This window comes from Alosa sapidissima, chromosome 21, assembly GCF_018492685.1.
Source record: "Alosa sapidissima isolate fAloSap1 chromosome 21, fAloSap1.pri, whole genome shotgun sequence".
Lineage (NCBI taxonomy): Eukaryota > Metazoa > Chordata > Actinopteri > Clupeiformes > Clupeidae > Alosa > Alosa sapidissima.
In genome coordinates, this window is record NC_055977.1 from 12,115,175 (window position 1) to 12,127,682 (window position 12,508).

Sequence of the window (12,508 nt, forward strand, 5' to 3'; positions counted from 1 at the left end):
TAATGTGCGTATAAGAAGAAATCTTTATTATAGTTGTAATGATCAGATTTGACCAACTTGGGTCAACCAACACGTGTAATCGTCATCAGAGCTTTACAATCCTAGAAATAAAAAAACAAATGCATAGGTAATTTAACATAAAACTACACACCTAATGTAGAGCACTACATGGTCTCACTGAATCAGAGTATACACAATACATTAACCGCTTCAAAGTCCATATGATTATTAGAAGGCATGTTCTTGGTTAGATGTTGGATAGTTAAATTGAAAGACATCTTTAAAAGCAGCTTTGTGACTTGTTAAAGCTGGTTGATTTCTGTATGGAAGATGGGCAAAAGAATCTGAAGTTTGACTTGTGGGCCCTGAACGGTAGGTATGCAAAAATATTCAGCTTAAATTCAGGATTGTGTTTTGTAGATATAAAAATATATTTTTACTTGACACGTCTCAGTTGTTTCTACAGTGTTATTACAGTCTGGAAGAAAACAGCAGCACAAACGGAATAAGCAAAAGGACTTGAGGCAGTTTCTCCTTCAAGCCTTTTAATGCCCATTCTGTGTCAGGATATCTTTACATTGATCTAAATAACAAAATCTTCAGGACGAGAGTAAAGACAAAGATACATAAACTGAAGTGTTGGTACAAAAACAGTTGCAGGAAATTCCAGATTTACAAATAAAGCATATGGTAAGAACTATTTACATTTGAAGGTTGTGTATTCAGGTTCCATCTTAGTTAATATAGAGGCTCTGCCATTAAGAACTGCAGCAGTAGTTTCACAAGTCCGAAACATAAGGTGCAGTCCAACACCAATATGAAGGCAGATGTATTGCTCATCACATATGGACCCATCTAGGCTCATACAATCAGAAAAGTCTGGCTAACCACACAGCAAACTATGGTTACCCACTAGTCTACATCTACAATATATGTTACCACTGTTTACAGGGTTTGTCTGGTGAGTTAACCTTTCTGTCTTAATGTCCAATCTCTGCCTCCTCGAAGCCATGGAAAGATTCCAGGTCGCTGTCTTTCTCAAATACCTGTTTGAGCTTCTTGCGGCGGGTGGAAGGTGATGGCCAGGATTCAGGGGTGACTGCTTGATCCGCCTCCCTATCCCCCTCGGTCTCTGGCTGGTTGGACTGAAGGAGTGCCGTGGTGAGCTCATGCACCAGACCCGCGGGCCCTTCCCCAGCCTGCGTCTCCAAAGGCTCCGCTGCCATTTTAAAAGACCGCTGCAGCAGGTCTGGACGAGCCCCCAGCACCTGTAGCAACTCCGCCAGCCATCCGATCAACAGAAGCGCCAGCTCGGCCGGCTGCGCCCCTATGAGGTTCTCGGGAGCGGACGCCACTTGCTGTGTCCAGCACGCCTGCAAGAACTCTCGGAGCACCGGGCCCGTGCAGGCCTCCAGTGGCTGCAGGCCGCAGGAGCAGGCCTTGGGCACCACAGCGGGCAGAGTGTTGGCACTGTTTAGGGAAGCCAGGAAGTCATCGACCAGGTGGCCTCGGTAGGGATCCATCACCAGTAGGCCTTTCCCCCCCGCGCCGGGGTTGATATACGGGCGCCAGACCTTGGACAGCCACAGCTCCAGACGTTCCTCGTCTGAGAAACCCTCCGGTCGAGCCTCGAGAAAGACCGAGGCCGGAACAGCTGCCATGCAAGATGGTGGGACACCCTTCAGGAACACCATAGCAGGGAGCAGCGTTCCATCTGCCATCGCTGACAAGACCACGTCCATGATGGGCTCGCCAGGGTCGGTCAGTCGGAATACCGAAGACAGGGATGAAACCTGGTCTAACTGTTCCAGATCTATGAACACAGCCAGTTCGTCTACAGCTCCGACACTGCCCAGCCCGAAGCCCTGGGCTCCGCCAACCTGCTTCTTCATGAAGCGGGTGAACGAGCGCACGCCCTCCTCCACGCTCTGGGGGAGCGTGCGCCCTGTCGCGCCCACCGTCTGCACCCCTAGCTCGTGCTGAAGCAGGAAGTCCACAGCCCAGTCGTGCGACAAGCCTGGGTCGCTGCCGCCCACGCACTCCTTGGCCTTCTGGAACAGTTTCTCTTCGTTGACGGGCAGCTGCTGTTCGCGCTGCGCGAGGACCCACTCGGACAGCCGGTCGGCTGCTCTGGGCCCCAGCCCGCGGCGACCCTTGCTCGGCCCCTGTTGCTTGCGTTCGATCAGCCATGACTGAATGTCGGCCGGTGGGGTTTTAAACTGGGCAGCAGCCTGGGGTATACCGCAGCACAGAGCGAACAGCACAGTCTGCAGTTGCTCCATAGAGAGGGATGTCTCTGGCTCTTTCTTGATAGTGATGGTCCCTGGTGTCAGCTTCTTAGCCTTTCCAGCCTTGCCTGCTGGTGACAGCTCAACTTTTCCAGGATGTTCGATGGTAAAAGAGCTAGCACCTTTCTGTAGAACTTCATTTGGTATGATGATAAACCTGTAAGACCACACATATATTTAACATTTAAATACTTCTACTAGTCATTTTGAGTGACAGTTATCAATAAATGTTTTCATACCTTGTGTATCCTGTGGAGAATCCATCTATATGAAAAAATAAAAACAAAGAAACATGCAAACATTGAAGTACACAAATCGATTACATAAATACAAGGTCTCTGTCGCTTCAGCTGAAAAAAGAACAGACAACTCTATTTTTTCATGCTGTTTTCCAGAGCCCATCAAGGGAACTTCTAGAGCAGTTTCTCATTGTTAACTTACCTGCAGATTTGGAGGAGCTTCCATAATGGTCGGGGTTCTCCACCAGATGGTTGGCCATCATATCACCCACTTCAGTGGTGTAAGCACACGACATACAATACAACGGTACGTCCCTGCAACACAGCAAAGTTTTTTACTTACATGAATTGGTTCAGACTCCAACAGTGTACATTAGCTTGGAGAAAGGCCTTGGCCTCAGCTGGAAATGACAGCACACAGAATATTACGGTACAGTAAGTCTCAAAGTATTTGGATCGGACTATTACCTTGGACATGGTCTAAACATGGACAAGTACTTGCTCAAGTTTCCAGTCTTGCGAGAAACATGGTTGCTGTGGTGAAAACAAGAGGAGAGATTGATCAATTCCCTTATCATGCAGTGTACTGTCTGACGCAGCCCACAGTAAGTAGCACAAGCCAGAGAGGAAGAAGACCGCAACACCGCGCCCTGTCTGTGAGCTGTGGCGGGCACTCACTTGATCATGTGATTGGCGTAGGAGCGAGAGCAGCAGGTACTGTAGCGGCACAGGGAGCAGTGCACGTAGGTGGGGTAATGCTGCGAGAAGTTGGGGATCTCAAAGGTGCACTCCACACAGCTCCCCTTTTCCAACGTGGACCTGAGAGAGAGAGAAGACGAGTGTTAACAATGTGCGAGTGGGTCAAATACCAAACAAGTGAGATCCTGTTAAACTGATGTGCATCTCAGGCCTGTTTTATTGCACGAAAATATTCCGGATCGGTCAATTCAATTCGAATTATGACGCGTTTCTTTTGACTTCGTATTGAATTAAGCAGGACGTTGTTTTAAAGAACAAAGGGTGGAACAAAATCTCTTAAGACAAATCTTGAACTCCGACTTACTTCTCTTTGTCAAACTTGGTCATCAGGTCCGCTAAGCTTGCGCTGGGGACCTTCCTGGATGGTACGGGCAGGGCAGAGGGAGGGGGGAGAGGAGACAGACGGGCAGTTGGGGAGGGGTTACTGGGAGGAGACCTCTGGGTGTTGGCGGTATGCGCTCGGACTGGGGTAAGTGGTTTGGGGAAGATAGGGTTGGAGTTGGGGGTGATGGAGCGTGTGGGTGTAGGCTGTCTAGCGGGTCGTGGCTCTGGTTGATGGGGAATGGATGGCACCTCGATCACCCGAGGCGCACCGCTAGCACTGGGGTAGGGTGAGTGCTTGGGCATCGATGGCATGGCAGCATACGTGCGGATTGTCACCTGTTAGTGAAAGATACAAAAAGAGATTTACTGCTTACATGCAAAACATCCTTACAGGTACCTACACAAAATAATGGCAAGCAACATTTGGTGTTGACCTCCATCTTGACTCTTCAGTAAGAATTCTTGGAATTTGTAGTTTTGGACAGGGCCATGCCATTTATACACTGAGTAAATGTAGGTTACACTTGCATTGCCCACACTCATTCTGGACATTGATGTTTTATCCCTTAAACCTTCAAAGGCCCAGAGGGTAATGTATGGCCTGTACGACACTACAGTGTACTGCACAAGGATAAATGGTCCAGATAAATGGCCATAGTTTGCTCACCTTGGTGCCAGGCTTCAGCCCTTCGAGTTGGTACGGCTTGCGGTGCGTGTTGTGGTGCATGAGCTTGTGCTCAGCCCGATCTTTCACAAAAAGGAACTGCAACCGGCATTTGTCACAATGCAAGACAGACTTTTTCTGTAACAAAATAAAAATAAAAAACATAAAAAACACACAAACACACAATGGACATCAATCAGATTCCTTCTGACATTACAACCTTTCTGAAGGCTTAAGGCTAGGGGTGTAAAGATTCGCCGATACTGATTAGTGCGTGTACCTGGTGACGGCTGTAGTGCAGCTGGTAGTTGCTGCTGGAGCGGAACACCTTCAGGCAGTAGGGGCACAGCAGGTGAGTAGTGTTGCTATGGACATCACGGAAGTGGAAGATGACGTCCAGGTAGAAAGAGGAGCGAAATCCACACACCTGAAAGCAGAAACAAGGGAGTGATAGGAGGGAAAAAGTTTACAGTGTTAATCATGTTAACCATGTTTTCTACCTGTTTGCACAGAGGTTTGCAAAATGTTTCCGCAGCATGAATGAGTTAAGGAGATGGAACGAGGAGATGAAAAGCAGAAGAGTTTACTTGGCAGATATATGGCATCTCTCCAGGTTTGTGGGAATTCTTCATGTGTTGCAGGAAAACTGGTTCATTCTCATAGGCCAACTCACAGATCCTACACTTTGCTGTTTATGAAAAAAAAAAAAAAAAAGCATTACAGTTACGACTTACTCTAACAAAAATGGCACCTGTTTGCCAGGAGTTCAGCCTACTGAAAAAGTACCAGACACACACAGTATTACCTGCAGCATACCAGCCTATAGACCCTTTCAACAAGGTAAACAAAAACAATGCTTGAACGTTCTATTTGGGCCCCAATCTACTTCCTCTACATTAAGATAACATATGGAATGTTAAAAAGGAAGTCTTGTGGGGCCAACTATGATGCTGATAATGGAACTCTCTTGAAAGGGTCCATACTTAAGCGATGTTCCTACCATAGGTTTGCAGAATTCAGCAATATTGCAGAACAATACAGAAATACTTAAATCCAGAAACGAGTTTCACCAGGAGTGCTGCTTGGGTGTAGAGAAATTAGTACTCCTCTGGTGCTCATCAGCTTAGAGATCCAACCCGATTTCAAATTTAGTAGTGAGTCTGAGGCACTCAAGAGGATATTTGTACGTAAAAAGCCTTTATTGTAGCCTAGAAATCTAGACGCACCCTAGCGGCAGCAAATTACATTTTGCAACTCTCCGTTGGCTTGTGAGCTCGAAAAATTAAACTTCCATCAGGCCAATCAAATCATGTATGGAGTCGTTAGGCGGGCTTAACATAATGATTGATGGCAGAGTTGCAACGGTTTGGCTTGAATTCCCTGCTACTTGAAAACAAATCAGATAATGTTGCTGTTGGCGAACAGTGTGACACGAGTTAAGCTTTTATTAAGTTGGCAAAAGTTTAGGGATCGACCGATATATCGGCCGGCCGAGCAGAGAGCTGAAAGCCTGCTCTTCAAGACAACAGTAAACTTTAAACTTTCAAAGCATCTTTTAACTGTTTGACTTAGCTGAAATATTGCCATACACTTTGAAGGTGGAAGCAAGTTTGTGGGTCCAAATGGAAAATGCGAATGATATAGGTAGCCTACTTAATTTAATGCTTAATGCCTTAATCATATGATTAAGTAATGCCGACGTTGTTCCGTGGTATTTGTGGGAGTTTTATTCAGCGACCACCTGGCTGAGTTTTGGACCGTGTGGTGTGTGCGTCTCCCTCCCCCTCTCCCTTCGAGCGGGCGGAGTTGCCATCGCAGTGATATCAGAGCTTTAATAATGAGAGACGTGTTATATGTAGTTGAATATTAATTCGTGTTAACGTTTATCATGTACCAGACATACCGTGTATGCCTTACTTCTTTAGAGCCGTTTGCTAACGTTATCATTATCATTCCAGTTCATTGGTGGTTCGTCAGCTACCAAACAGAAGTTTGTGTGTGCGTCTGGTCTGTCTCACTCAGTGGGACACACGCATCACAGCGATATGAGAGTGCTGCGCTACCTGAAGGAGAGATTTTAAAACTGAGAGATATGTTTTTATACCTTTTGACGTTGATGCCGTTTAGAACAGAAACATTTGACACCACGTTATTTTCCTCTGCTGATTTATGTTCTGTGGTTGACAAATCTGGCAGCTTTTTTTAGAAAAATATAGACATAGAAAAATTGAAACCATGCAGTCTTAAATTACAAATCAAGCACTTTATTTTAATAGCTAATTTTCAGGCTTATTGTTTTCTTAAATTATTTAAATGTGTTGACAAAGGACATTTTGTGATGACCTGAATTATGTCTTATAATATGTCAGCAAGCAATGCATCATCAAGGCTGTGTTGTAAGATGTTGATGAAAGCATTTTGCACAGTTAACCATATTCAGTGCACCCATCCATAAGTTCAATGTTCCTTTTTTAAATTGAGACTTAGGTGATAACATTTGTTATCATCATTTGTGTAATTATGTGTCATTTGTATGATGTAAATTGAGGGAGCAAAATAAAAGCAGTATCGGCTCCAAATATCGGCTCAAGAAAATCGGCAGCCTGTATCGGTCATCGGCTTAGGCTGATGGAAAAAAAATCGGTATCGATACTAAAAAATCCATATCGGTCGATCCCTACAAAAGTCTGAACTAGCCAACTAGCTCCGCTGGTGGGAAACGCATGGGACTAGCGCTGTCCTATTGCGTGCAGAGCGAATTTGAAAGACAACCGATTATCCCGCCCCTCGGACTGAGTACTGCGAACGGAGTGCCCAGACCCTACATTTTAATGTGGGTCTGGCTCATCAGGCTACCTTTATTGAGCTTGGCTATCAATTAAAATCATGCCAACATGATTAAGGCAAAATGGCCTTCCTCAGGGCAAGTTTAAAAATGGCCGTCTGTAGACTGTCCAGCTGCAGTCTACAGACGGCCATTTTTAAACTTGAATCCAGATAACTATTAAATTCGAAATACAGCAATACTAGTTGATTCATCTGTTGCACTTGTACAACCATACATAACTGTTGTATTGTCAAATGTGGCACATTGTTGTTGGGGAATGCTTACTGGAGGACTCTGCTTGGCTATGCACACTCTCCACATGATACTGCAGGCTCAGAGGTGAGGCAAAGTTCCGGAAACAGTGTTGGCAGGTGGTCTGGGTCTCTGCTTCGTACTGCTGGTCCATCTCTACGTGATGCTTTGTGTGCACCATCATCCTGCAGGGAAGAAGAAATGTGTTTATATATGTCTGTATTGTGTGATGCTTTCCAAGGCGTAGGTTTGATTAAGAGAAAGAAAAGCCATTAGAGATTAAACAAACAAAAAAAAAAACAGCAGGGTCCCTTTATATAAAAAAAAGTTGTGATGCAGCCTACTGGTTAGCACTTCGGACTTGTAACCAGAGGGTTGCCAGTTCGAACCCCGACCAGTAGGAACGGCTGAAGTGCCCTTGAGCAAGGCAGCAAGGCACCTAACCCCTACGGCTCCCCGAGCGCCGCTGTAGCAGGCAGCTCACTGCGTCGGGATTAGTGTGTGCTTCACCTCACTGTGTGTTCACTGTGTGCTGAGTGTGTTTCACTAATTCACGGATTGGGATAAATGCAGAGACCAAATTTCCCTCACGGGATCAAAAGAGTATATATACTTATATCTGACAATGTCCTTACTTGAGATTATTCTTGAGCTTCTTATCGCACAAGTGGCACTTGAACATCAGAGCATCCTCTGGACGCGTCTTCTCCACTTCTACACCGCGATCCAAGCCGTAATAGAAATCCTCCACCAGCATGATCAGTCTGGCCTCCCCGTCTTCTTCATAACGCCTGGATCCGCCTTCTTCTTCTTCCTCCTCCTCCTCTTCCTCCTCCTCATCCTCCGAGGAGCTTGGTGCAAACCTGGGGGTGGGTGCGGGGGCCGGAGGCTTTTTGGAGGCCGCAGGCCTTTTCTGTGAGGGGATACTGAGGCGTTTCTCCTTCTTCTTTGTAGGTTCTAGCTTTTGAATGGCCCTCATGAGAGCCTGGTTACATAGCTGTAGGTAGGAGGACAATAGTTTTAATTTCATGCACATTATTTGACACCCACAGTGTTTCCCATACGTTGACTAATCTGTGGCCGGCCACCACAAAATCGAAACTGGCCGCCACACAATAATGTTCTACATTGCACTATTTAAATGATATAAAATCCTTTCGTTGAGCTGCGCTTTTATGCACGCAGCCTTTCCTTGCCCCGCCCCGCTCTCTCTCGTAACGAATCCACCTCTTCTGCATGTAGCCTACATTTGTTGATGGATTGATGTTGGAACATAGAAGCATTGCATAGAAGATGACGGGATAAATAGCTATTAAATCCGCTTAGCATCGTGACCATGCTGCGCAAATTTGTTCAAAACTGTATTCAAGTTAACATTTCACAACATACTACATTGGTGAGACTAAACTAAGTTAAGTTATGCAATCAAGTAGGGCTGTAACGATATGCGATTCGAAACCGAAATCGCGACACTCATATCCACAAACCTGTGTCGTGGTGTGAAAAGGCAGAACCGCGACACACCCTTTCTAGTGTTTCACGCAGTGTTTGCCGCTTACGCGGCCGCATAAGCAACACACATCTCGCGCTTTACTTACTGGTACCCTACGTTGTCCAAAAATAAATAAATAAATCATAATTTCATACCCCTCGTTGCTTTCATTGTAGACTATGTGTTCAACTTTACCAAACAGTATAGAAGTAAACCCCCTATCCTTGCCCCGCTCTCTCACTCTCCCTCCCTCCCTCTCTCTCTCGCTCAAAGGACAGGTGTGACTCGGCCAACACAATCCAAATAAAACATTAGCAATCGTGAAAGCAAGGACGCATAGAAGACAACTAGCTAAATTACTATTAAATCCGCTTAGCATCATTAGCATGCTGCTCATATTTGTTTAAAACTCTTGCATTCAAGTTGACTGATCATCTCAATACCAATGTTTCCCAAAAGGGCCTGTCCCAAGGAGAACAAGTATTACCTTGAAACTTAAACACACACGGGGAAACTGAACAGTCCAATCAGTAGACTATGATAAGCTAGCCAACTATGCTGAGATGTAATAGAAATGGTAGGCCTAGTAATCTGCATAAAGTGTGCCATCATAAATATCAGACATTCAGTATTCTCTCTTTTTATATCAGGATATAAAATAATACAGGTATATTACATTATTATATTGTAAACCTCTGGTGTTCTAAGGTAGGCTATTGAAATGTTATTTAATAAAATACCCCCCCAACTACCCCCCTTCCAAAAAAAGAAAAATCGAGGTTTGTATCGAACCGTGGGTCAAAAATCGTGATACAAACCAAATCGTGAGGTTGGTGTATCGTCACAGCCCTACAATCAAGCCGTATCTCTAAGCTAAAGTTAGAAAACTGTTTGGATGTTGAGCTTAGCATGCTTAGTTACAGCGGCTTGTCAATCCCACCTCCCCTGTCATCCCCCCAACACACACACCAAGACCCCTGGCAGTTGGGTTAGCCCCTTGAGCCGTGGATCTGCCCAAGGTTTCTTCCTTGGTAAGGGAGTTTTTCCTTGGCCCTGTTGCTCTTGGGTGCTCCTTGTTGGTGCCCCCCCCCCCCCCAATCCCAATCTTCCCCCACCTTTCTTATGCAGCCCTTGCCACTTAATCTACTAAACCCCTCTTCTACTGCACTTTTTAACCCCCCCCCCTTGATTCTGACACTGAATATTTGCAAAATCCCGATGTAAATGGAAAAGTGTTTTCCAAGACTCAGAAGAAGTATGAACCTTTATTTTAACTGACCTGCCTACAAACCTACCCCCCCCCAACCCCCTCCTGTTGCCCAAGTCAGCTACCACCACAAATTGAATCAAATTCTGTGGGAAACACTGCACCCATCAAGTGTAAAATTGAAGGATTCTTCCCTTAATCAATTGGCCACTGGCACAGCGCAGTCAACAGCAAATACTTACACACATGTACCCACGAAGCGAGGCAACCATCTTATATGGGGATCTGCACCGTGGACAAGACTTTGCCGCTTTGGAGTGACTTGAGGGTACTGCAATTACATAGGTACATTAAGCAAGCTACTCACTGGCATGTAGTTTCACACCAAAACAAAACATTCCTGTTAACAGGCTGATAGTCTACAGAAGCTACGCGAACACAAATGTGAACACATCCAGCTATGCAACAACAATTAAAGGCATACATGCATAGCAAAATTTGTTGTCCAATTTTTTTATGTTCCGATTCACCAAAAACCCAGGAACATGTATTTTCTTTGAAATTGAGTAAACAACTGCATTTTCAACTTTCGTTTAGAGGAAAGATGTGTTTGCTGCACTTCTGAAACAATTTGGTAAGAGATTAATGCACCAATTTAAGATTAATTTCACTGCTGGTTACTGTCCTGGAAGTCGTAAAATGGAAAGTTCAGAAACAGGCATCAATGGGATCCTTTCCAGACATACCTGCAGAGCAAATTCAAATTTGCAAACAGGTTCGTCTGGGTTCACCCAGGCTAGTTTACCAGCCCTTGTGAGTTCAAAGAAAAACCCCATATCCAGTTCTTTGCCACTGACTCGTGTGCTTCAGTTCCTCCAGAGCTCTTACCTCTGAGCTGGAAGGTGCTGGTGCTCGGAGCTGCAAGCATGGGCGGAGGTGGAGGTGGAGGCACAGCAGGGTTGGTGGTCAGCGCACTGACTGTGGTTGAGCCTTTTCTCATGGCAACAGAGACTGTCTGTGGACCAGGACTCAGCACAGGAGCCTTTGGCTGCGGACTGGTAACGCTAAAAGGAGTTGCTGAGAAAGAAGAAAGGCACAGACAGTAAGAGTCCAGTAAGTCACTACCATAATCAACCACATATATGACTAACATATGACAGCATGAGTGTTACAATTGCAGGTCATATTTTAGTATAAGAAGAATTTTATAATTATCAAATAATAACATTTGTTGAATGAAGTGAACCTTGTGGGATAGCTTATCAGTGTCACATGGTAACATGTCATTCATTCTCAGCACTGTATGTAGCCTAATATCCACAGTAGGGGTCGACCAATTATCGGCCTGGCCGATTATTAGGGCCGATATTTAGCATTTTTATAATAATTGGTATCGGTCATTTTTTCCACCGATAAGCCGATATTGAAATGGATAAAGAATGAAACGCGCTACTTTGTCTGTAAGTCTCTCACTCCCTGAATTTGCTGCTCTGTGGTCAAGAGCATTGTCCCGCCCACTACACCGTCTGATTTGTTAGTTAGCACGAATGCAGCCAATCAGGATCGAAGATTGAACACAGACAACGTTTAGGATTCTCACTGAGGCAGACTGGGCTTCAGCTGTAGCCTACGGAGCTATTTTTCGAAGGTAAGGAAGGTAGCCTACATTGCTGAAGTTGCAGTGAATCACAATCATCTACACTGAAGTTACAAAAACACCACTTTGTAAGCTATTGTCTCTTTAATCCGGATCAATAAGTAAAGCACCCACTTCCTTCATTTAGCGAATTCCCGATTGATGCACGTTACTGATGCTGTTTACTAGTTATCCCACAAACTCGGGTGCTGCGCGTCGGGAGTTCTCTGCCTCCGCCTCGTTCGTTAATTGTGAATAACGGGACACCTCGGCGGACATAGTAGCCTACAGACAAGTCCTAAATAATGCGATAGCGAACGTCAAGAAGTCTAATTGCTCCATTTTGAAACGGACCGTCAGAAAAGACTACATGCACCCAGGGCCAACCGTAATTTAATCCGACCTGAACAAAATCGCGTCCTGAGCTGGCTATTAACGTGCCTTTTAGGCTCTCAAAAGTGTAGCTTATAGCCTACACATGGACACAAAGTGCATGCTTAAATAGCCTAAGAACTATTTTAAAACTGTTTTGTTAAACTATTCAACCGTAACACTTGCCATCGCGCATGCACCTCTTCCTCTCCCTCTCGTGCACTCACACACACGATGGCAAAGCATCCTCTTTGTGACAGGTCCCTTAACAAGCACATAGCCCATTGTGCAGGCCTACTCTATGAAAATAATTGCCATCACTCAGCTCTTGGATTAACATGATACACAGGATTTACACTTGCAAAGTGATGCAAGTTGATAGACAATTGTGTATCAAAAGAAGAAAGAAAAGTTTGCATAATTAAATGATTTTGAATTATTTTTTTGC

The 12,508-nt window shown here is 45.0% G+C and overlaps 1 protein-coding gene across 3 annotated transcripts in view; it reads right to left on the reverse strand.

Moving 5' to 3' along the window:
* pogza (pogo transposable element derived with ZNF domain a) overlaps positions 1 to 12,508 on the reverse strand; it is a 21,393-nt gene continuing 8,885 nt past the window's right edge. For all 3 annotated transcript variants that reach the window (XM_042077613.1, XM_042077612.1, XM_042077611.1), the window contains exons 7-19: positions 10,941 to 11,129; positions 10,295 to 10,383; positions 7,989 to 8,350; positions 7,387 to 7,538; positions 4,862 to 4,962; positions 4,555 to 4,701; positions 4,278 to 4,412; positions 3,591 to 3,946; positions 3,206 to 3,346; positions 2,996 to 3,061; positions 2,730 to 2,842; positions 2,528 to 2,552; positions 1 to 2,445 (exon numbers count right to left, since the gene is read on the reverse strand). In XM_042077613.1, the coding sequence (XP_041933547.1) occupies positions 981 to 2,445; positions 2,528 to 2,552; positions 2,730 to 2,842; positions 2,996 to 3,061; positions 3,206 to 3,346; positions 3,591 to 3,946; positions 4,278 to 4,412; positions 4,555 to 4,701; positions 4,862 to 4,962; positions 7,387 to 7,538; positions 7,989 to 8,350; positions 10,295 to 10,383; positions 10,941 to 11,129 (3,341 nt within the window). In that variant the 3' untranslated portion in view covers positions 1 to 980. The remainder of the gene's footprint in view (positions 2,446 to 2,527; positions 2,553 to 2,729; positions 2,843 to 2,995; positions 3,062 to 3,205; positions 3,347 to 3,590; positions 3,947 to 4,277; positions 4,413 to 4,554; positions 4,702 to 4,861; positions 4,963 to 7,386; positions 7,539 to 7,988; positions 8,351 to 10,294; positions 10,384 to 10,940; positions 11,130 to 12,508) is intronic.